Source organism: Macaca nemestrina, chromosome Y (assembly GCF_043159975.1).
Source record: "Macaca nemestrina isolate mMacNem1 chromosome Y, mMacNem.hap1, whole genome shotgun sequence".
Classification (NCBI taxonomy): Eukaryota; Metazoa; Chordata; class Mammalia; order Primates; family Cercopithecidae; genus Macaca; species Macaca nemestrina.
The window spans coordinates 7194362-7220116 of record NC_092146.1 but is presented as its reverse complement, the minus strand read 5'-3'; the positions used below and the strand labels follow the sequence as shown (position 1 = coordinate 7220116).

Below are 25755 nucleotides of genomic sequence, written 5' to 3'. Positions count from 1 at the left end.
ACCAAAATCAGAGCTGAACTAAAGCAGATACACACACACACACACACACACACACACACACACACAAAACATGCAAAAGGTCAACAAATACAGAAATTGTTTTGGAAAAAATTAACAGACTGCTAGCTAGACTAATAAAGAAAAAAAGAGAGAAAAATCAAATAAACACAGTCAGAAATAATAATGAGGATATTATCATTGATCCCACAAAAATACAAACAACCATGAAAGAATACTTTAAACACCTCTATGTGCATGCATTAGAAAACTTAAAATAGATACATTCCTGGTCACATAAACCCTCCAAAGACTGAATCAGAAGGAAGCTGAATTCCGGAACAGACCAAATAATGAGCTCTCAAACTGCAGCAGTAATAAATGGGTTACCAAGAAAAAAAGTCTCAGGACCAGATGGATTAATAGCTGAATTCTATCAGAGGTACAAAGAAGAGCTGGTGCCATTTCTACTGAAGCTATTTTTAAAAATTGGAAGAAAGAATCCCTTCCCTAACCCATTCCATAAGACCAGCGTCATCCCGATACCAAAATCAGGCAGAGACGCAACCACCACCACCACCACCTCTGGCCAGTACCTTTGATGAACACCTACACAAAAATCCCAAACAAAATACTGACAAATCAAATCCAGCAGCATGCCAAAAAACTTACCTACCACAATCAAGTAGGGCTCAGGCCCAGGATGCAAGGTTGGTTCAACATATGGAAATCAATAAATGTGTTTCATTGCATAAATGGAACTAAAGACTCAAACTACATCAATAGATGCTGGAAAGACTAAAGCAGATAGAGACACAAAAAAATTCAGTATCACTCCATGCTAAAAACTCTCAATAAACTAGTTATAGAAGGAATGTTGTAGGAGTTATTAAAAAATTACTTTAAGCAGATAGAGAGGGAAAGGGTCCTTGAGAAGTTTTGTTTCTATTAAGGCAGCTCCAGAAATGTTTCTTGTCTACCTGGATAGCCCTTGCTCAGAGAGCCTGGCAGGAAGTTATGATATGTAAATGCTGGCCATCAGAAACTGGGTCCACCGAAACATAATGATTCCCGCCCTTTTGTTCCTTGCCCCTATATGTGCCTGGCAAAATGGCCTCCCCCACGTACCCCACATGGGTAGAACATCATGGTACCCTACATTTGCATATTAAAAGGCTAGGGCGGGAAGACCAGGATTTTTCTGGGCTATATGAATGGCATGCCTGGTCAAACCAATCCCCTAAGTCCTATGCAAATGAGACACCACCTCCTCCAGCCTTCCCATATAAGCAGCCACTTTTCTCCGCACACAGGATTTTCTTTGTTGGAATTCCCCCTCCCCAACTCCATCTCTGTAAGGGGACCTGTTTGATTATTCCTTGCTTCTTTCTTGGCTATTAAAGTATCCACTCCTTAAAACCACTCACGTGTGTCCATGTCATTTTATCTAATTCACTGCAAGACTAAGGATCCTAGTGCTACTCCACTCATTGGGGTCATATCAGGAACATACCTCAAAATAATGTAATAAAATTCACGTATGACAAACCCACTGCAAACATCATACTGACTAGGCAAAAGCTGGAATCATTTTCCTTGAAAACTGGCACAAGACAAAGATGTCCTCTGTCACCACTTGTATCCAATACAGTATTGAAAGTTCTGGGCGATCAGGCCAGAGAAAGGAACAAAAGACATTGAAATAGGAAGAGAGGAAGTCAAATTATCCCTGTTTGCAAGCAATATGATCCTATATGTACACAAATCCATCATTTCAGCTGCAAAGCTTTTTAAGCCGATAAACAACTCGAGCAAAATCTCAAGATACAAAATCAATGTGCAAAAATCATCAGCGTTCTTATACACCATCAATAGTAAAGCCAAGAGCCAAGTCATGAACAAACTCTCATTTACAGTAGCCACAAAAAGAATAAAATACCTACAAGTACAGCTAACTAGGGAAGTGAAAGACCTGTATAGGAAGAAGTATTAATACAAATCACTGCTCAAATAATTAAGAGATGACACAGACAAATGGAAAACATTCCATACTCACAGATAGGTGGAATCAATATCACTAAATGGCCTCTCTGCCCAAAGCAACTTTATAGATCCAATGCTATACCCATTAAATTACCATTAACATTCTTCACAGAACAGAAAAATCTATTTTAAAATTCATGTGAAACCAAAAAAGAGCCAGTATATCCAGGGCAATTTTGAGCAACATAATCAATACTAAATGCATCATGCTACCCAACTTCAAACTATACTACAGAACTACAATAACCCAAGCAGCATGGTACTGATAAAAGTACAGACATATAGACCAAAGGCATAGAATAGAAAACCCAAACATAAGACTACACACTTACAACTATCTGATTTTCAAGAAAATTTGCAAAAGCAAGCAATGGTGAAAAGACGCCCTACTTAATAAATGGTCCTGATAACTAGCTAGCTATATAGAGAAAATTGAAACTGGAACTTTTTATTATACTATATACAAAAATTAACTCAAGATAGATTAAAGATTTAAATATAAAATCCAAAACTATAAGAATCCTAGAAAGAAATCTAGGCAAAACCATTCAGAACATAGGCACAAGTAAAGATTTCTTGAGGATATCAAAAGTAATTGTGACAAAAGAAAAAATTGACAAATGACATCTAATTAAACTAAAGAGCTTCTGCACTAGCAAATAAACCATCAAAAAATTAAACAGACAACATACAGAATGGGAAAAAATTGTAAACTATGCATCTGACAAAGGTCTAACATCTAGCATCCACCAGGAACTTAAACAAATTTACAAAGAAAAAACAAAGAACCTCATTAACAAGTGGGCAAAGGACATGAACAGACAATTCTCAAAAGAAGACATACACATGTAGGCAACAAACATTTTAAAAACCTCAACATCACTGATCCTTACAGAAATGTGCATCAAAACCAAAAATGAGATACTATCCCAAACCTGTCAGAATACCTATTATTAAAAAGTCAAAAAATAACAGAGTCAGGTGAGGTTTTGGATAAACAGAAATTCTTTTACACTGTTGGTGGGAGTGTAAATTAGTTCACTATTATGGAAGACAGTGTGGCAATTCCTCAAAGACCTAAAGATAGAATTATCATTCAACCCCACCAATCCCATTACTGGGTATATAATTCATTCTATTATAAAGAAACATGTATATGTATGTTCACTGCAGGTATTCATAATAGCATATGTATGTTCACTGCAGCTATGCACAAAAGTAAAGACATGGAATCAGCCCAAATGCTCATCAGTGATAGACTGGATAAAGAAAATGTGGTAAATATACACCATAGAACACTATGCAGCCATAAAAAATGATGGATCATGTCTCCACAGGAACACAGCTGGGGACCATTATCCTTAGCAAACAAATGCCAGAACCGAAAACCAAATACTGCATGCTTTCATTTATAAGTGGGTGGGTGGTGTCACGTGCATCCATGTGAAGAGACCACCAAACAGGCTTTGTGTGAGCAACAAGGCTGTTTATTTCACCTGGGTGCAGGCAGGCTGAGTCCAAAAAGAGAGTCAGTGAAGGGAGGTGGGCTGGGGCCATTTTAAAGCATTTGGGTAGATAAAGGAAAATTACAGTCAAAGGCCATTGTTCTCTGGAGGACAGGGGTTGGGGTCATGAGGTGCTCAGTGGGGAAGCTTTTGAATCAGGATGAGCCAGGAAAGGAATTTCACAAGGTAATGTCATCAGTTAAGGCAGGAACCAGCCATCTGGATGTGTATGTGAAGGTCACATGGGATATGATGGCTTAGCTTTGGCTCAGAGGCCTGACATTCCTGTTTTCTTATATTAATAAGAAAAATAAAACAAAACAGTGTTGAAGTGTTGGGCGGCAAAAATTTGGGGGGGGGTGGTGTAGTATGGAGAAATAATGGGCGATGTTTCTCAAGACTGCTTCGAGCAGGCTTAGGGGTCGTATGGGAACCTAGAGTTGGAAAGATTAAGCTGAAGAAAGATTTTGTGGTAAGGAGTGATACTGTCTGGTTGTTAGATGAAACATTTATCATACAGAATTATTGGTGATGACCTGGATACAGTTTTGTATGAACTGAAAAACTAAATGGAATAAGAGAAGAAGAAAAACAGGTATTAAAGGACTATGAATTGGGAGGATCCAGGACATCTAATTAGTGTCTAAGGAGGTTCACCATATCCCTGCCAGCAAGGATTATTTATTTACTTTAAGAGGGAGTTAAGAGTGGCAGTTTGGGATAGCACCAGGAGTTATTAGCTGTGATGTCTTGGAGAAACAGTGTAAACTGGCAATGTAAATAAGAGTAGGGCATTTATGAGTAGTTGAGAACAGTAAATAGGAGTATGACTAGAACAGAAGATAGTAGGGCTAAGTTTTTTGAGGCACAGTCCAAGTTGGTCCAGTGTCAGAATGAGACTGGGGCCTAATAAAAAGGAGCATCTACACAGGAACTTAAATGGGCTATACCCTGTAGCATTCTGAGGACAGGCCTGAATTCTGAGAAGGCAAGTGGTAAAAGTCTTGTCCAGTCCTTTTTAACTTGGTAGCTGAGCTTGGTGAGGTGTGTTTTTAAAAGACTATTAGTCTATTCTACTTTTCTGGAAGATTAAGAACTGTAAGGGGTATGAAAGTTTTACTGAATACTAAGAGCCTGAGAAACCGCTTGCATGATTTAACTAGTAAAGGCTGGTCTGTTACCAGACTATAGAGAGGTGGGAAGGCCTAACCAAGGAATTATGTCCAATAGAAAGGAAGAAATGACCGCAGTGGTCTTCTCAGACCCTGTGGAAAAGGCCTCTACCCATCCAGTGAAAGTGTCTACCTAGACTAAGAGGTATTTTAGTTTTCTGACTCAATTTCTCAGTCCTGGGCAGGCGCAAATCTTCGAGCTTGAAATCTAGGAAAGGGAGGCAGCCTGAACAGTCCCTGAGGGGTAGTAGAATAGGAGATAGAACACTGAAAAGTGATTTCCTTGAGGATAGATTTCCAGGATGGAAAGGAAATGAGAGGTTCTAAGAGACAGGCTAGTGGCTTGTAACCTACATGGAAGAGGTTATGAAATGACGACAGAATAGAATGGGCCTATGAGGCTGGAAGGAGATATTTTCCTTGATCTAAGAACCATTTGCTTTGTGTGGGAAGAGATTGATAGGTGGAAGTTTCAGTGGGGGTAGTAGGTGGGAGTGACCAATGTGAAGGAGAAAAACTGGCCATGAAGGCAAAGAAGTTGGAACGCTAGCTCCTTGTCTAGCCACCTTATCAGCATAAGCATTGCCTAGAGTTTTGGGTTTTGATGCCTTTTGATGACCCTTGCAGTGAATAACTCCAGTTTCCTTTGGAAGTAAAGTTTTTATTAAAGAGTTTTTATTAAAGAGGCATTAATGATGGAGGACTGTTGCACAGTGGGGAAATCTCTTTCGGCCTATATAACAGCATGGTGGTGCAGAACATGGAAGGCATATTTAGAATCAATATAAACATTGACAGGTAGTCCTTTTGCAAGAGTGAGGGCCTGAGTTAAGGCGATTAGTTCGGCTTGCTGAGAGGTAGTGGAGGGTGGCAGAAGGGCAGCCTCAATGATAGGTGTGGAAGATACTATAGCATAGCCTGCCTTTGCTGGTGAGTGGGGATTAGGCCTGGTGGAATTGCCATCAATGAACTGTGTTCAGGGTGAGGAACATGAAAGAACATGGAGTGAATGTTAGGTGGATCATAGAGATACAGTCATGGGGGTCAGGTGTGGTATCAGGAATAATGTGGGAGGCTGGATTGAAGTCCAGGCCAGGAACAATGGTAATTGTGAGAGACTTAACCAGTGAAGGAGCTGGTGAGCAGAAAGCGTATGTGTCAGGTGGGAAGAAAATAGATTTTGGAAGTTATGAGAACTGTAGACAGTGAGTTTAGCACTGTTTGTGATTTTTAGGGCCTCTAAAAGTATTAAGGCAGCAGCAGCTGCTGCACACAGACATGAGGGCTAGGCTAAAACGGTAAAGTCAAGCTGTCTGGACAGAAAGGCTACGGCATGTGGTCCTGGCTCTTGTGTAAGATTTCTGACCTTACTAACCATGCCTAGGAAGGAAAGGAGTAGTTGTTTTGTAGAAGGGATTGGGGTTTGGGAGATTCGCCAGACACAATCAGCAGGCAGAGCACGTGTTTTTATAGAATTATACCGAGATAGGTAACAGATGAGGAAGAAATTTGGACTTGACTAAAGTAATAGGGGCTGTGAAGCCTTGCAGCAGTACAGCCCCGGTAATTTGCTGAGCCTGATGGGTGTCAGAGTCAGTCCAAGTGAGAGTGAAAAGAGGTTGGGATGAAGGGTGCAAAGGAATAGTAAAGAAAGTATGTTTGAGATCCAGAACAGGATAATGGGTTGTGGAGGGAGGTACAGAGGATAGGAGAGTATATGGGTTTGGCAGGCACCACAGGGTGGATTGGCAAAACAATTTGGTTGATAAGGCACACATCCTGAACTAACATGTAAGCCTTGTCTGGTTTTAGGACAAGTAAAATGGGGGAACTATAAGGGGAACTTAGAGGCTTTAAAAGGCCATCCTGTAGCAGGCTAGTGATAACAGGCTTTAATCGTTTTAAAGTGTGCTGTGGGATGGGATATTGGCATTGAGTGGGGTAAGGGTGATTAGGTTTTAAGGGGATGGTAAGGGGTGCATGATTTGTCACTAAGCAGGGAGTAGAGGTATCCTATACTTGTGGGTTAAGGTGTGGAGATACAAGGGAAGGATGTGAAGGAGGCTTTGAACTGGGGAAAAAGACAGCAATGAGGTGTGGCTGTAGCCCAGGAATAGTCAGGGAAGCATATAATTTAGTTAAAATGTCTCAGCCTAATAAGGGAACTGGGCAGCTGGGCATAACTAAAAAGGAGTGCTTAAAAGAGTATTGTCTAAGTTGGCACCAGAGTTGGGGAGTTTTAAGAGGTTTAGAAGCGGCCGGGCGCGGTGGCTCAAGCCTGTAATCCCAGCACTTTGGGAGGCCGAGACAGGCGGATCACGAGGTCAGGAGATCGAGACCATCCTGGCTAATATGGTGAAACCCCGTCTCTACTAAAAATACAAAAAACTAGCCGGGCGAGGTGGTGGGCGCCTGTAGTCCCAGCTATTCGGGAGGCTGAGGCAGGAGAATGGCGTAAACCCGGGAGGCGGAGCTTGCAGTAAGCTGAGATCCGGCCACTGCACTCCAGCCTGGGCGACAAAGCGAGACTCCGTCTCAAAAAAAAAAAAAAAAAAAAAAAAAAAGAGGTTTAGAAGCCTGGCTATCAATACTTACAATACTTATGGAGGCAAGGGAAACAGGCCCTTGAAAAGAAGGTAATGTGGAGTGGGTAGCCTCTGTATTGATTAAGAAGGGGATGGACTTACCTTCCACTGTGAGAGTTAGCTAAATCGTCTGTGATGGTCCTGTAGGCTTCCAAGATGATCAGGCAGTGTCAGTCTTCAGCAGCTAAGCTGAGAAGATCTGGGAAGGAGTCAGTCAGACTTAGGCCATAGTTCCAGAGGCTCTGAGAGTGGCTCCAGGGCGAGTTGAACAGTCCGATTTTTCGTCAGGTCCCGCAGAGATGCGACAAGGCTTAGGAGGAATCCAGGGCTGCAGGCATTCCTTAGCCTAATGGCCAGATTTCCAGCACTTGAAGCAAGTTCCTGGAACACCTCGCTGCTGGGGTTCAGGCATTTGGAAGTTCTTGTGCGCTGGAGATATGACTGGGGTTTGTCTCAGAAATATGTTGCTACTTGGCTGCCTTTACTCTATTATTACACACGTTGAAGACGAGGTTAATTAGGTTCTGTTGTGCAGTTTGAGGGCCAGAATCTAATTTTTGGAGTTTTATTTAATGTTGAGAGTGGATTGGGTAATAAAATGTATATTGAGAATAAGACAACCTTTTGACCTTTTCCGGCCGAGAGCTGTAAAGCGTTTCAGTGTTGATGCCAAATGAGCTAGGAACTTGGCTTGGTTTTTTATATTTGATGAAAAAGAGGCTAAACTAAATGCTAACTAATTTAGGAGAGGTCAGATAAAGAAAAAGGAGCATAAACCTTGACTATGTCTTTAGTTCCAGTCACCTTTTTAAGAGGAAATTGCTGGGCAGGTGGGGGAGGGCTCATTAGAGAACGAAACTGCAAGCCAGACCAGGTGTGAGGAGGGGAGGTGATAAAAGGATTATAGGGTGAGGGAGCAGAGGCTAAGAAAAATTGGGACCTAGCTGGCCTGGCAAGGAGCAGCCTGGAAGGAGGACAGAGGTCGATGGTTCTGTAGAAAAGGAAGATTAGAAAGACTCAGCGATGCTTGGGGTTGGGACTGAGGGGACAGGTGGGAGGGAAAGAAGGAAGATTTGGGACAAGTTGCATTGCAGACAGAGACTAGAGAGAGACCCACGTGTTAAAGAATGCCTGGACGTCAGGCATGTCAGACTGTTTGCCCATTTTACGACAAGAATTATTTAGATCTTGTACCATGAAAAAATTGAAAGTGCCGTTTTCTGGCTATTTGAAACACTGTCGAGTTTGTACTGGGGTCAAGCAGCATTGTAGAAGACAATAAGGCATTTAGGTTTTAGGTCAGGTGTGAGTTAAAGAGGTTTTAAATTCTTGAGAACACAGGCTAAGGGAGAAGAGGGAGGAATGGAGGATGGAAGGTTGCCCATAGTGAAGGAGGCAAGCCCAGAGAAAAGAGAGGGTAGTGACACGGAGAGAAGGGGTCAGTGGGTTCTTGCCCCTCAGAAAAGCAGAGAAGCGGTAGAGACATGGAGAGAAGGGGTTGGGTGTTCTTGCACCCCAGAAAAGTGGAGAAAGGGTAGAGACACGGAGAGAAGGGGTCAGGGTGGTTCTTGCTCCCCAGAAAAGAGAAAGGGTAGAGACACGGAGAGAAAGCAGTGGGGTGTTGGATGTGTATGTGCAGGACACAGGGGATATGATGGCTTAGCTTTGGCTCAGAGGCCTGATACGTGCAGCATAGGAGGAAGCAAGACACATAACTAATGGATATTAGGCTTAATACTTGGGTGATGAAATAATCTGTACAACCAACCTTATGACACAGGCTAACTTATAAAATAAACCATCATATCCTGTACATGTACCTCTGAACTTAAAAGTTAAAAATATATATATTACAATAAATGAAGTTAGAAAGGCGGCAGAACACAAGATAAACATACAAAAATCAATCATATTTTTGTACATCACTAACAAACACTTTACAGGGGAAATATTTAAAAAATTTGATTCATAGTAGCAGAAATAGAATAAAATAAGATGAAGTAAATTAATTTCAAATATATAAATAATATATACATACTAAATACTAACATATATAATATACTAAAAACTATAAAACTTTGTTGCAGGAAACCAAAGACCTAAATAAATTGAAATACATGCTTTGACCATGTATACGAAACTAGATGGAAATATTTCCTAAATTTGTCATGGATTCAACATTTCTGTCTCAATCCCAGCTTGCTAGTCTGTAGAAACCCCAGCTTGTTTCTCTGTAGAAATAGGCAAGCTAATAAAAATACAAGAAACAAATAATAGCCAACCAGTCTCAAAAAAAAAAAAAAACAAGAACAAAGTTGGATTACTCACTTCCCCCAATTCAAACCTTCTACAAACTACAGCAATAAAAACAACATGGCATTAGAATTTATACATACACAAAAATACAGAATGGAATTGAAAGTCCAAGAATGAACCCATACATTTATGGCCAATGGAAAGTTATCAGAAGTGCCAAGAATAATTAATGAAGCAATAATAATGTTTCCAACAAATTCTGGGACAACTAGATGGCAACAGGCAAAAATATTGAGTTGGATCATTACTTCACAGTGTTTACAAAAGTTAACCCAAAATGTATCAAAAAAGTTAATGTAAAAGCTAATACTATAAAGGTCCCAGAATAAAGTATAAGACTACATCTTTGTGATTTTGGGTTAGACAAAAATCCCCTCAGAGGCAACACTGAAAGTACAAGTGACAATACAAAAAAGTAAACTGGATAAACATCAAACTAAAAACCTTTCTGTTTAAAGTTTACTACTAGGAAACAGAGAAGCCAGCTCACAGAATTAATTATTTTCAAATCAAACATCTGATAAGAGAATCAGATAAGAATAATTACAACTAAACAAAAAAAGGCAAACCAATGTGAAAAGAGCCAAAAATCTTGAATAGACATTTCTCCAAAGAAGGTATATAAAGCACATGAACAAGCCAACAAGCTTACAAAAACATGCTCAACACTATTATGTCATTAGTAATTCAGGAAGTGCAACTCAAAACTCAATGAGACCTCATACACATTGTGATGGTCAAATCAGTAAGTCATGTAATTACAGTATTGGTTAGGATATGGAGAAATTAGAACGGTCTTCCACTTTTGATGGAAATTAAATGATACAGATGCTTCGGAGAAAAAAGTTTAAACCCGAAGTTCCCATATAACCCAATTCTACTAGTAGGTGTGTATACACACAAGAAATGAAACTAAGCATGCACATAAAAACCGGTACACAAATGTTAATACCAACATTATTTATAACAGCTAAATGTAGAAATTGAAATATCTACTTACTGATGAATAAAATATACATCTGTTTTATAGTGAATTATTTTGAATTGTGAAAAAAATAGATCTAATCATTTGAAATAATACAGGATAAATTATAATTCTAATTTTATTAAATAGAAAAAAGTATGTAGATAAAACTGGTAAAATTAGAGCAGAAAATTAAGTAACGTAACTTTCGAAACAGGAATATATATGTAATGCAGCATAATAAAGTAACGAAGCCGATAATCTACATGAAATGGATAAATTGTTTTTTTAAAAAAAAGGAAATGCCAAGAATTGTACAATACGGAACAATTACCAAACTGTCAAACTTTAAGGCATTTCCGGCAGTGCCCTTCAAAATGAGATCTACCAGATAATTTTTAAAACTTACCTTTTGCATATTTTTCAAAAATACATAGAGAACAAGATACTACAATAGTGAATTGATTCTTAAAAAAATAGAATGGCAATGTAGGGTGATTTTTGCTCAACAGGGGTGTAAAATATTGTAAATAAAATTAGAAGCAACGAAGTATAACATTTTGTTTTGAAATAAAACCTCGCAATAAATTGTAACTTCCCTAAAAACAGTATAGATAATTCCACATCAAAAAACAGATCGTTAGCAGTGTGCTTCTTTTAATTTATGGTACGTGTGGTTAGCGATGTTGAAAGTTTACTGTCATCTGTCCAGGTCTTAGTGATCATTTTAAAATTTAGGGAGATCCTAGGTAATTTTTAAGGGATGTTTATCATAGGCGGTAAAGGTTTTATTTAAAAACATTTAGCACTTCTTTTCCCTGTCCTAAAGTCCAAGCTCGAGTTGGTAAAAAAAAGTCCAACGACAAATGTGCCCACTTGAAGTGCACTGTTAATGCAAGTTTACAAGAACATAAATATATCGTACCGGTGTCGTGCCTCCTAAACGTCTTACGATAGGAAAGTTCTCCAACAGAGAACCTAGTGAGTCTTCATAAAATGTTAGTAAATCCTTTCACATTAACGGAGATCGCCGGCGGTTTGTATCGGCAGAGAAAAAAGATGCGTTTCTACCAACATTTCCGCAAAGGCGGAATTTTCTCTGAGAAATCCTTCGTTGAACTTCACCAGATCCTTTTACGGTCCTTCCCTGTAATACGCAGGCGTAACTTGCGCAGTGGTCCCATTTTAAAAAAAGATCCGGTTATACTATTTTTATCTTGCTCTTTTGTTCCGTCGGAGTAATGTTTAATATCAGTCCAGCTACTGGTCTGTGGCTGTTTTCTTCTGGTAAAATCGCTCTTGCGTCCTCAGCTTTTATCTAAGGTGGAGAAGGTATCACAGGTTTGGAAATAGCGCCGGAAAAATCGATCCGCGGAGTGAGACGGTTCGTACCACACAGCAAGGCTCGGAGGTCAAGATGGTGGTTGTAAAACTAGGGGTCGTGGCGATTGGTAAGCGGCTACGGGATTAAAGTAACCCTGAAATTCTCAAGAAAATGAAATTTCCCTAGGGCTTTTAGGAGGAGGAACCAGTTCGTCATTAAAGACAATGTGATTCTTATTTTACAGTTTAGCATTAAGGCCCGACATGGAACCGGGATGTGACGAGTTCCTGCCGCCGCCTGAGTGCCCGGTTTTTGAGCCTAGCTGGGCTGAATTCCAAGACCCGCTAGGCTACATTGCGAAAATAAGGCCTATAGCTGAAAAGGCTGGTATCTGCAAAATCCGCCCACCCGCGGTAAGTCTTTGAAACAAAACTAGCAGTAGGCAGCTTCGGTTTGAACGTTGGGGCAGTTTACCTTTTGGCGAGGCTTTATTTACGTTTATGACCAGAAACCCTTAGCACCAAATTTCTCATTTAACTTTTCTGACCAGAACAAGTTGGCATCAGAAAATGGGTACCAGATCGCCACATTCCACGGGGTTCTAAAGATCTGACTGCTGTAGGGACAAAAATGTAGGATTCATGTATTTTTACGTTGTGCTGTTACTGAATATAGCTTAGGCACACACAAGCTTTTTTTATACTTAACCGCAAAAAAAAAAAAAAAAAAATTAGCTTAATCAGAAGTGTTTGGTCTATGACAGGAGCAAATTATATAAACTTGTGTTGTTAACCACTTGGACTGGTGTTTTCATTCTTTGATGTGACCTTGGATGTATGTAACAAATACAGCAAAGAATGGGAGTGATGTGGTATCCTTTGCCATCAATTAAATTTATGTTTGTAAACGTAGACCATCTTGGTTTGCTATACTGAAAACTACTAAATGAACCTTGTAGAAGTTTGACCGAATTAAGAACATATACTGAAATGAGCCTGTGCTGTCGTCGTAAACAACTAACAAAATATTCAGAAAAGTCAAAAAGTTTTCTTAGAGCGTACAGCTTTTTTCTCATATATTGAGCCAGGTTGCAACGTTATTTGTATTTAGATGTTTGCACTTATCAGCATTCGCAATGAAACTTTTTCATACTGCTCTGAGTGGGAGGAGATAATGGCTTAGGTTTGAAAAGACGAAACAATTTTTTATCTGCGCTACATTTATCTTCATTTTAGTAAGGAATCAAACCCAAATAGCATAGTGTTTGTTCAGATGTGCGTCATTCTTGGAAGTCGCTTTCTAGGGTTGAGATTATAGAGGTTTTTTTTTTTTTTTTTTTTTTTTTTTTTGTCTGTTGCGAAGGACAGATATCAAGGAGAGTTGTGGATTTGCAGTTTTTCCTTTTTTTTTTTTTTTTCAGTTAATCTTAACGATGAAGAAGGAATCATTTGAGTCTTTTGTGTACAAAAAATGGTTACCAGAAGACTTTAAAAGAGTGGGAACAAATGATTGTGGTTTTCACTATCTTCATCCTTAACTGTGCCATAGTTACGAGGTTCTTACACTTTCTTCTAGGACTGGCAGCCTCCCTTTGCAGTAGAAGTTGACAATTTCAGATTTACTCCTCGCATCCAAAGGCTAAATGAACTGGAGGTAAGATTGGGAGGCACACTTTTGTTAAAGGAGTATGATCTCTAATCTTGCCGTTGTAGTTTCATAACGATGTATAACTTAGGTTTTGAAATCTAATGTGTTAAATTTGAATATTGATCCAGAATATTGATCTTGGAGAAAGTTTTCTATAAAGTACATAATTTGTGTCCACTAAAATGCTGGAACACAAAGAAGGCTTTAAATTTCTGAGGATGAATGATGCATTCTTTTGTTGTACAATAGTTTCAGGTTAGAACTATCAAAATGGCAGTACCTTTCCCATTTTGTCTTCTCATATTCACATACTTAATGACTGAATTTTTTTTTTTTTTTTTTTTTTTGATGCTAAATTTCACCTTCTCCCAGGCTGCCGTGCAGTGGCACGATCTCGACTCACTGCAACCTCCGCCTTCTGGGCTCAGCCTCCCAAGTGCCTGGGATTACAGGTGCACACCAGCACGCCTGGCTAATTTTTGTATTTTTGGTAGAGATGGAGTTTCACCGTTTTGGCCATCCTGGTTTCCAACTCCTGACATTAGGTGATCTGCCTGCCTTGGCCTCCCAAAGTGCTGGGATTACGGGCATGAGCCACTGCATCCAGTGTGACTAAACTTTTTTTAGTTCTTTAACAGAAGCAGAGTTCAGAGAAGAAATAGGATCTTTTAAATATCCAGCAACAGGCTGATGGTATTACATATGTTCTGCTTTAATAAAATGTCAGAGGCAGAGCTTGCTTTTTAAAGCAGTCAACTCAGTCTTCATAGTTTAGTATTCAATATAGAAAGTATATGAATGATTTGTCATTTACTATTAGAATTTTGACTATGATCAGTAGCTAGAAGCTGCATGTGAGTTAGGGTAAGAAAGCAATAATTCAGAAACTGGTTTCATGTCCAAATTTTTGACATGAACTAGAAAAATATTTTAGTTCTTTCAATTATATATCAGTACATTCTAAGTTTACATTAAGACTAATGGTGATTCTGAGTCTAAATACTCTTGGAGCCTACATATTTTTGGTCAAGCCACCTTTAAGTCCAAGAATAATTCCTTAAATTTAGATATGATTTCGATTCTAAGACAGCAAATTCATAGCTCCTTGTAGGTTAAAGAATCAGCGAACTTTGTGTGGACACCATTGGTGAGATAAGACAGGGAAGCTGGGGCTCCGGCACATTAATAGAGAAGTGTAGATAGCATAGAATAATACTTGTACATTTACTTCATACTCAGTGAAGTCCTATTAAGGAGTATGCCAATCTTACAAGGCCTTCTCTTTCCCAGGCCCAGACTAGAGTGAAATTGAACTATTTGGATCAGATTGCAAAATTCTGGGAAATTCAAGGCTCCTCATTAAAGATTCCCAATGTGGAGCGGAGGATCTTGGACCTTTACAGCCTTAGTAAGGTAAGAGTAGTCTACTTTCTAAAGGAGAAACAAATAAAAAGCCTTACATCAAAGATCTTCTGTGGTAGAAACACTAGGCAGGAAAGGAAAGAACACAGAGCCTGGCAGCATTTCTTGACATAATCTTTGAGTCTTAGAATGATTGGTGTTGGGGGAAAGGCACAGCCACCTATAGTCAAGTTTCATTGCCGTGTTTAGCCCTTTCCAGCCTGTTTACAGTTCACCCATATTGTTTCTTATACTTTCAGATTGTGATGGAGGAAGGTGGGTATGAAGCCATTTGCAAGGATCGTCGGTGGGCTCGAGTTGCCCAGCGTCTCCACTATCCACCAGGCAGAAACATTGGTTCCCTGCTACGATCACATTATGAACGCATTATTTACCCCTATGAAATGTTTCAGTCTGGAGCCAACCATGTGGTGAGGGCCCTTAAATTAGTTCGTGGCCTGATGTCATTTTGTTTTCTTTTGTTATTTTCTCTTTGGATTGGACTTTTCTCCTGAGTAGTCAGGGTCTATAGATTATAAAACTCTGGAGTGAAGATGTTCCAAGAATTGACCCTGGAACATATTTTGCAGCCTCTTTATGTGGCATAGTTTTATTCCTGCTATACATCAGTAAGAACTAGAGTGACCTTTCTAATGGGTTCCCAAGATCTTTTTATGGAGAAGATCTTAAACTAGAAGTTAGAGGTAACCATTTCCTACCTTTAAGTATCTCACATGAAAAAGATAATCTTTTATTTTGAAACAGAGTCTTGCTCTGTTGCCCACGCACAGTCTCGGCTCACTGCAAGCTCCTCCCGGGTTCACGCCGTTCTCCTTCCTCAACTTCCCCAGTAGCTGGAACTACAGGTGCCCACCACCACGCCTGGCTAATTTTTTTGTATTTTTAGTAAAGACAGGGTTTCACTGTGTTAGCCAGGATGGTCTTGAGCTCCTGACCTCATGATCTGCCTGCCTTGGCCTCCAAAAGTGCTGGGATTACAGGCATGAGCCACCATGCCTGGCTGAAAAAGATAATCTTAATGAAGTTCCTAAGCTTTCATGAGGCTGGGTAACTTAAAGACAGTTTAGGTTAAAAGCTTGGTATGACTTGGATTTAACTCAGGGTGGGGGAACTGATTTAGCAGGGTGTTTTTATGTAATAAGTTTTTAATTTTTTTTTTTTTTTTTGAGGCAGTGTCTCAGTCTCCAGGCGGGAGTGCAATCTCGGCTCATTGCAGCCTCCGCCTCCTAGGTTCAAGTGATTCTCCTGCCTCAGCCTCCCAAGTAGCTGGGAGTACAGGCGAGTGACCATGCCCAGCTAATTTTTGTTTTTTTTGTAGAGATGGTGTTTGTCCATGTTAGCCAGGATGGTCTCGATCCTTTGACCTCGTGATCCACCTGCCTCAGCCTCCCAAAATGTTGGGATTACAGGCGTGTGCCACCACGACTGGCCAGTTTTTAGGTTTTATTATCCATAAAACTTTAAAGTATTTTATAAAAACTGTATTTATGTTTATAAACATGTTTCACTTAGTGTACATAATTCTGCTAAAGAGTCAGTATTTTTGTTTTGCTTTGTTTTTTGAGACGGTGTCTCACTCTGTCACCCAGGCTCTACTAATTTTTGTGTTTTACTGAGATAGGGATTCACCATTTGGCCAGAATGGTCTTGGTCTCTTGATCCCATGATCCACCTGCCTCGACCTCCCAAAGTTCTGGGATTACAGGTTTGAGCCACCACGCCCAGCCAGATTGAGTATTTTTGTTACTCATTTTTCATCCGGGAGATTGAAGCACAAAGAGAGAAGTTCAGTATGTTTGCTGAAAGTGTTAAAACCCAGATTGATATCAAGACAGTCCAAAGACGATGTTCTTTCATGTTCTGTGCTGCTCATTCCTAAGCAAAGGCATGGGAATTTTTAGGGTATGTGTTCTATCCAAAGAACAAGAGTGGACCTGTGTAATTTAGAAAGAACTACAGCTTTATTTGCTGGAGTTGTAATTGAAGGCATCACTAATTACTGTCAATTTCTGATTCTACATTTTTTTCTCTCTAGCAGTGTAACACACACCCGTTTGACAATGAGGTAAAAGATAAGGAATACAAGCCCCACAGCATCCCCCTTAGACAGTCTGTGCAACCTTCAAAGTTCAGCAGCTATAGTCGACGGGCAAAAAGACTACAGACTGATGTGAGTGACTGTTATTCCTCTTATTCTTTCTATAGCTGAGAAGTTTCATCTAGACCTTGATGTTGGGGAAAATTCATTACTAAAAGCATTGTTTTGTATGTGCCTGGTTCAAGATTAATTGAAATGAATTATGGGTTATTTTGTTCAAAAATACAATTTATAATGTATTATTTTTGTAGTTTTGCTTTTATATGCTTTGAAAAAAAATGTATTGCTCTTGTTTTAAGCGATGGGGTCTTGCTATGTTGCCAAGCTGGTCTTGAACTTCCAAGCTTAAATGATTCTGCCTCCACAGCCTTTGGAGTAACTGGGGTTATAGAGGTTAGCCACTATGCCAGCTTATAAGGTATTGTTAATTTTTATGAACCTTGGAATGATTTTTGCAAAGCATACCATACAAGTTAGTTATTGTTAACCGTTTGTTTTATTCTGTGGTCTTCCATGTGGTGGTTAGTAGCTATGACCACAGAGACTCAGGAAAGCAAAGTTTATTATCATCACAGGCCTTAGTGAGGTAGTCACTATATGCTACACCGTGGTAGAGGGGAAAACCCATCTTGGACATGCAGAAGTAGCAGGAACAAGGAAAGAACCTAGGCCATAGTCTGTATTGAGTTTACCAAGGGAAAGTCAAGACAGAGCAGGATAAGCAGTATAGAATTGGCTAGTTTGAATACTTTTGGCAGTCTCTAGGCTACAGCAGTATTCCCTAGTTGCCTGACCCTAGAATTAAGGCGGAGGAACTTTGCCTTCTTAATTGTATGGGCTGAATTGATGAAGATTAGCTTTGGATTTGTCAGTGAACGTATTAAAGACACATTAAGGCATACTCCTGGGTGAGCCGTTTGGTATTTGCAGTAGCAGCTAACCCTGGGAGGGCAGTCTCTCCTAGCCAGAAATATTTAAGATGTTAAAACATTATAATATTCAGAAAATGAAAAATATAAACTATATTTTTAATAACTTCTAAGTAAGTCTGTTTTTACTGCTTCATATACAAGATTTTCATAACATTTGGATATTTTTATTTCTGAAGTACCTTAAAATAAATTAAGACAATGTTGTGTACCCCTGGGTGCTTTCTGGATAATTCTAACAATATTTAAATTTTGAGGTACTGTAATATTAGATACTAGACCGAAGTGAGAAATTTTATCTAGTTAAGATTATTGAAATGCAGATGGATTCTGTATTAGTACTTTAGTTCTTTATAGTAAGAACTATGTCTGGAAAAAAACTGAATAAGAAAAATGAACATGTAATAACTAGGAAACCGGTAAAATTTGTTTCAAGTTGTAAGTACCAGCAAAGGGTCTAAAAATTTTTCCAAATAAAATGGATCCTTAGACACTTTTTTGGCAGAGGGAGTTCATTGTCCACTTTGCAGGAAAGGTTTTAAAAATTGTTGGGCCAGGCACAGCGGCTCATGCCTATAATCACAGAATTTTGGGAGGCTGGGGTGGGTGGATTACCTGAGGTCTGTAGTTTGAGACCAGCCTGGCCAATGTGGTGAAACCCCATCTCTACTAAAAATAGGAAAATTAGGTGGGTGTGGTGGCAGGCAATTGTAATCCTAGCTTCTTGGGAGACTGAGACGTGAGAATCACTTGAGCCTGGAAGACAGAGGTTGGAGTGAGCCAAAATCATGCCACTGCACTCCAGCCTGGGTGACTGAGCAAGACTCTCTCAAAAACAAAAACAAAACAAACAAAAAATTGAAAACTGTATGGTTTACAAAAATTGGTAGTATTTCCAAAATATAAAGAAAAAAAGTTACAAATTCTGCATAAAGCAAGGAAGGAGACATGAGAACTAACACATCTTTTCCATTTAATGTGTGTTTGTAATTCAAGAACCGGTAGTAGACTGTCCGAAATGTACAGTAGTGTGGTATTACTTTATTCTAAAACAAGCAGATATTAATTCCTTTAAAAAGTATTTACTGGCTAGAAATAATTTATGTAACATTAATGTAAAATATATAATGTATATTAGCTCTTTTAAAGACTGATGATTAGAAATTATGTAACATTAATGTAAAATATATAATGTACATAATATAATATTTTGTGTGAAATTTACATATTGCGCCTGTAAGTTATATAAGCACAAAACTGATGGACTCTTTATTTTTTATCATAGCTTATTTTCAAGTTTCCTTTTCTAGCAGCCGTGATGAATAATAAATCCAAAGTGTTTCACCTTACAAATTGAAAATATACGAAGTAACCACATATCCCTTTCACATAACTGGTTAGGAAAAGGTCAAAATGTGTCAAGGATATGAGGAACTAGGCATTATGTGCACTGTTTGTAGTAGTGAAGGATTGTATTAAAATTAAAATTTGAAGTTACTAAAATTTTAAACGTTTATGTCCTCCTGCTTAACTTCTGTTAATTATCTTTTGAGAAGAATAATGCAGCAAGTACATGAGTACTAATGATTTGTGCCTGAGTCTTAATTATAGACGTGATTCAGTAACGATGAGATGGAGAGGTCAATGCTAAAAATTTAACACTGCTGACTGTTTCTTTCCAAATGAGATGTATGGCATACCACACAGAGCCACAGTAGTCAGTCAGGAGGTGAAAGGTAAGGTGAAAGGCACAGGTCACACCCTTTGTTTGTATTTCTGTGAGACAGGCAAGGCAGGGCAGTGTAAATGTCAGAATTGGCTAGCTTATTGGAATAATTCCAGTGCTCTGTGGGGCACAGTGGATGCCAGTAGGTTTCTGGTACATGGCTCTGAGTTGGTTTACAGCAGGGGCAAAACTGGCTGTATATGATACTTAAAGCAAATAGTTAGAGGTTTGGACTCGGGATAGTTTGGTGTGTATGGTAAAGTTACGGTTTAGCCAACAGTGTCCTCCAGAAATGTCAAAACAATGTAAGGTGTATAAAATAAAAGTTAGATTAATACAGTTAGTTACTTAGCTCTTCAGAAGGTCAAAAAGTTGGAAATGGCCTCAATGTATAATTAAATGATTTCTGGAACAGTATTTTAATAAGCTATGTATACTCATAGACATAACACAATATACGTTTCTACTTGCAGAAATTGCTGTGGGAATAAAAGAAAAGCATAAAATACGTTACTGTGTCTCTCTGTGTGTATACGTGTGTGTGTTTATATAAATAGAAGAAAACTAATCTCTATATAGAAGAAAATTTGTAAGAGTAAAGCTTTAAAATAAATGGAAAATGTAATTGAGCCCAATTTCAAAATGTAACAATTTTAAACATTCATAAAACATATTTTACAGTGTCATTTAAGAAAAATGCTGAAAATGGTATATAATATATATATAGCATATGATTTGTATTTTGATACTTACTTGGTTTCCATTTTCCTAGGTTTGTGATTACATTGTGGTCCGAAAGCCGTTATGGTTCTAATGATACCAGCCTAAATGGAATAGAATTTTTCCTCTCGTACTGTTTGCATCTTCAACTCAGTTGGAGAGGGGGGCTTATTTGTAATCACAAAATTCTTTAAGGTATAAATTTCTGACATTTAAGCTTCACTAGCCTTGCAAGCCCAGGAGTAGTCATTTTTTTCCTGACATGAAAAAAGTTGAGAAACTTCATTACTTTCCAAATTTATCCATTTGCTCCTACCTGACCATACCGTACTCACAGTAAAAATGTGATTAATAACCATTCAAAATTGGGTAAAGGCTGTTAGTTGATTTTAGTCCATGTGACTTGTCTAGACCTTGCCTGTAAAGTATTTATGCCTGTATAGGTAAAACTAACTTCATTGTTTGAATCTTCTTTGAACAGCCAGAGCCTACAGAGGAGGACATTGAGAAGAATCCAGAGCTAAAGAAGTTACAGATCTATGGGCCAGGTCCCAAAATGATGGGCTTGGGCCTTATGGCTAAGGATAAGGATAAGACTGTGCGTAAGAAAGGTGAGGAACTTTAATAGGCTGGGTAAGTGAGAGGGGTAAAATAGCAAAGTTTCATGTGAGAAGTAGTTTGGTAATCTTGATGCAGGAGAGAATTGTTTTCAGAGTTGTTTTTCACATCCCTAGTCACATGCACCCCGGCTGTTATGGTGAAGGACCAGCGAAGTGGAGATGGGAACATGTCATCAGCATTGCTCAAGCAGCACTATAGCCTAGAGCCCTGCACTAAGACGACTATGCAGCTACGAAAGAATCACAGCAGTGCCCAGTTTGTAAGGACTCATGATTTTGTAATACTCTACTTTGAACTGTCAAGATTAGATTGAACCTAAAATTATTTCATCATACTTTTCTTTTTTCTTTCTTTCTTTCTACTTGTTCATGAGCCCTTTTATCTGAAGAGACAGGTGACTAGAAAGGGGAGGAAACTTATTCAAGATACTAAAGTCAAAAGCAAATTTTTTATGTCTTTTTAGATAAAACTTTTCACAAAACTATATTCTGTTTTTCAACTCTATCAGCTTTTTCTGAACTTCCACAGCTTAATATAGGAGATAACGTGATCAGATATAAATTATGTCAAAGAGCTATTTGTTTATGGCGAATTCCTCCAGACTCTCAAAGCGTCACATTTCATACAGCAGTGGCAGTTTTCTATTATCTTGTTTTACTTTTGTCCCTTGTATGTTTACATCTTCTTTTACTCTTTCTACATCTCACTTGGAAGATTTTTATAATGTCTTACATATTTAGATCTGCACTACAAGAAAAAAAAAAGACTAAAATTCCTATCTTCCTCCTTACTCTTTAACTAATTTCACCCTGTTTTGATAATTTTTGTTTGCCTTTCCTTTATGTAAATGCGGTTTTCAGAAATTTTGTTCTCAGACTTCTGTTTTGAGCTGCAAATTCTTGTGTTTCTTTTAGTCGTTTCCACCTAATGATTGGGAGATCATCTTTACCACCCCTGTCCTATTCCTACTTGTCTCTCTATTTTTCATTTTATGGACACAAGGTAGACCTATCATCAAGATTGAAGTCTGGGAGTTATTGATCACTACTTTCTAACCCTTATAGCTAGTTGTTCACTTAGTTCTATTGCTTTTGTTTTTTTTTTTTTTGGTATATCACGCATACACAAAAATATCTGGATTAGTTTTCCTTGTTTGTGTACTTTTAATTACCCCTTTTATATTGACTTCTTCATTCAGTGGTTCAAAAAATTCGTTTGTGTGGTTCTATTAATACTCACTCTTGTATTCTATTAAGTGTAATTTTGTTAGGCATAGCTTTTTTTCCATCTGTTTTACCATTCAACTTTTGGTAGTTACCAATTTTTGGCTATTTCAAATAATTCTATGAATATTAAAGTATATGTTTCTAGGTAGCATATGTAGACATTTCTGTTAACTAGATACACAGGATTGAATTGCTGTGATTGAGACTATGTATATATTCAGTTTGGGATTATTGTCAAACTATTTTTAAAAATAGTTGACTAGTTATCAGCTAGTATTGGATACCAGTTCTGGTTACATGTCCTCACTAACACTTAAAATTGACAGTTTTGTTTTCATTTCAGCCATTCTGGAAGATGTCTAGTATTTCGTTGTAATTTTTATTTGCATTTCCCTGGTTTACAATTTTTTATATTGAGCATCTTTCATAAGTTTAAAAGTTTTTTATTTTATGAAATCTTTTCCTGATAATTCTGTTGAATTTTCTTTTTTTTTTTTTTTTTTTTGAGACGGAGTCTCACCGTCACCCAGGCTGAAGTGCACTGGCATGCTCTCAGCTCACTGCAACCTCCGCCTCCAGGGTTCAAGCAATTCTCCTGCCTCAGCCTCCCAAGTAACTGGGACTATAGGTGCACACCAGCACACACTGCTAAATTTTTTTTTTAATTTTAGTAGAGATGAGGTTTGACCTTGTTGCCCAGGCTGGTCATGAACTCCTGAGCTCTAGCAATCCTCCTGCCTTGGCCTCCCAAAGTGCTGGGATTACAAGCCTGAGCCACCCCACCTGGTCTCTTATATTTATAAGTATTCTGATTTGTAATATGCGTGTGTGTAGGTGCATACATATATATGTGTATATATGCATGTGTATATACACATATATAATTTGTGTATGTTTATGTGTATGTATTTAAAAATATATAATTTCATAGTTTCTTCTGCTCTTGAGTTATCTTTATTTTCTCTTTATTGATCAGTTTACCTCTAGATTCTTGTAGAAAAGCCCATCCTACTTGTTGAAGGTAATTTTTGCAAAATATGACTGTACCCTGCTAAAAACTTTGTCACTGCATTTTCTTTTTAAACTGTTAATTATAACTTTTTTTTTTTTCAATTGTATCTAAGAATCAAGTTATTTAGCCTTTGCTTCATGTTTCTCTTCTGTGACATACTACTTGGGTGACTATTTAATTCATCACCTAATCTAAGATACCGTTTAGAATGAAAGTAGACATCTCCCAAACTTTTCACGAGAGGAACAAGTGTAACTGGATACTCGGTCAGTTGGCCTTTTTATGTTCCACTTGCCCTCTGTGCCAGTCAAATTTTTAACTGTATGTAATTCTTTGAATTACATACAATTCAGTTACATACAATACATACAATCAATGCTGCTTTATACCTTTATGATTTTTGTTTATGCCATTGAACCTGTATAAAAAGTCTACTTTGCACCCGTGGTTTCTTTGTTAACTTACTGTGTTACACTGTAATTGTTTCTTGTCATAGTTTGCACTAGGTAGTAAACTCATAAATACAACATTGTATAGTTACTGGCTAATGATAGGTGTTCATCAATGGTCTAGAAACCTGGGATAAGGTATCATAGAACAAGCAACTAATCTTTTTACTTTCCTATTTTTTTGGTAGATTGACTCGTATATTTGCCAGATATGCTCTCGTGGGGATGAAGATGATAAGCTGCTTTTCTGTGATGGCTGTGATGACAATTACCACATCTACTGCTTGTTGCCACCCCTTCCTGAAATCCCCAGAGGCATCTGGAGGTGCCCAAAATGTATCTTGGCGGTAAGATCTGTCTGTCACTGATGATTCATTTTTGGTTCTTGGTGATTTTCTGCAGTGTAACCTTCTGGATCTTAGGGAGGTAGTTTCTACCCTTTTAGAAGTTAATACTTTTGTTAGGTTTTGATTAAGCTATCAGTGAGCTACTATGCAAGAATGATTGGACACACTAACTGTAGAATGATAGAGATTTGAGTGAACCAGAGGCAAGGGGACATAATCCAAATGGCATGAAATATATTAGGAAAGATTAGGAAATAATGTTTAATATCTACTGATGAAACAAACCTATTTGGAAATAGGAAAATGAAGAATTATCACTTGAGATATTGAATGTAACATGAAAAATTTATCTCTCCTTAGCTTTCCTATTTTTTTGGATCTTTATTGACTTGCTGAAATATATTTTATTTCAGGAGTGTAAACAGCCTCCTGAAGCTTTCGGATTTGAACAGGCTACCCAGGAGTACACTTTGCAGAGTTTTGGTGAAATGGCTGATTCCTTCAAGTCTGACTACTTCAACATGCCTGTACATGTATGTGATCTGAGGGCTGGACTGTAGTGATTCTGTTGTGATGGTCTTAGTTCTCTGGCTCGTGCAGACATGGGTCCAAAGTATAGGGGGGCTATGATAATCTTTTGCACTTGTTTTCACAGATGGTGCCTACAGAACTTGTAGAGAAGGAATTCTGGAGGCTGGTGAGCAGCATTGATGAGGATGTGACAGTTGAATATGGAGCTGATATTCATTCCAAGGAATTTGGCAGTGGCTTTCCGGTCAGCAATAGCAAACGAAATTTATCTCCTGAGGAGAAGGTAATACTGTTGGTAGTTTATGTTAACATTAACTAGGGAAATTCATTTTGGCATATAAAAGTGCTTTCATAGGTTCTCCCACACAGTATTGTGTTCACATGTTTGGGATAATGATGAGGTTTGATGATATTGAATGATCTGTCAGTGAGCCAGAATATAGACAGTCATCATTTTTTTTTTCTTAAAACTCTGATGGGGATAGATAAAAGGAACAGTGTAAATCTTGATATTATCAATGAAGAGGTATAGTGTTCCTCTGCCTTTCCTTAAGTCTAATTATTGGAAGCTTACCACCTTTATACGAAAAACAAGTACTATGACCAGCTTATTTTGAAATATTTGGAAGGGCAGAAAGAGGTGCCTCTGTTAAGTGTATCAGTTTGTGTTCATATCAAACACATGGAGCAATGTAGAAACCACTGATTTCATTCTTTATTACACGGTAGATTCTTGTATTAATCAAAGAAACCCATACAGCCATCCTAAATTCTGGCTCATCACATTTGCATTTCTCCCATAGTGGAGACCCAAACAAAATAATGCCTGAAGTAACATAATTTGGGGAGATGTAACCGTCTAAAAGCTAAAATGTCACCATCCTTATGCATTATTTGAACATTTGAGAAATTAATCCTATTATAACTGCTGTTTTACCATGTTGGCCGGAACCAAAAGAATTAGTATTTGGCATTGTATATAGATTAATCTAACAAGAGGGTTGATCTAGACAGAAAAAATAGTAGTTTGAGGGTAAACTTATCTAATAGCCGTGACTAACATTTTTAGGAAGCCTTACTTTGATTTTTATGTATATATACTGTTTATTTATGGAGACGTC

The 25755-nt window shown here is 38.2% G+C and overlaps 1 protein-coding gene across 3 annotated transcripts in view; it reads left to right on the top strand.

Moving 5' to 3' along the window:
- Window positions 1-11788: 11788 nt before the first annotated feature.
- LOC139360999 (lysine demethylase 5D) overlaps window positions 11789-25755 on the top strand; it is a 45740-nt gene continuing 31773 nt past the window's right edge. For 2 of the 3 annotated variants that reach the window (XM_071089502.1, XM_071089505.1), the window contains exons 1-11: window positions 11789-12033; window positions 12151-12319; window positions 13482-13559; window positions 14844-14966; window positions 15215-15385; window positions 17011-17145; window positions 20930-21059; window positions 21183-21328; window positions 23945-24103; window positions 24517-24636; window positions 24759-24917. In XM_071089502.1, the coding sequence (XP_070945603.1) occupies window positions 12170-12319; window positions 13482-13559; window positions 14844-14966; window positions 15215-15385; window positions 17011-17145; window positions 20930-21059; window positions 21183-21328; window positions 23945-24103; window positions 24517-24636; window positions 24759-24917 (1371 nt within the window). In that variant the 5' untranslated portion in view covers window positions 11789-12033; window positions 12151-12169. The remainder of the gene's footprint in view (window positions 12034-12150; window positions 12320-13481; window positions 13560-14843; window positions 14967-15214; window positions 15386-17010; window positions 17146-20929; window positions 21060-21182; window positions 21329-23944; window positions 24104-24516; window positions 24637-24758; window positions 24918-25755) is intronic. The other variant, XM_071089503.1, reaches the window with a different exon arrangement.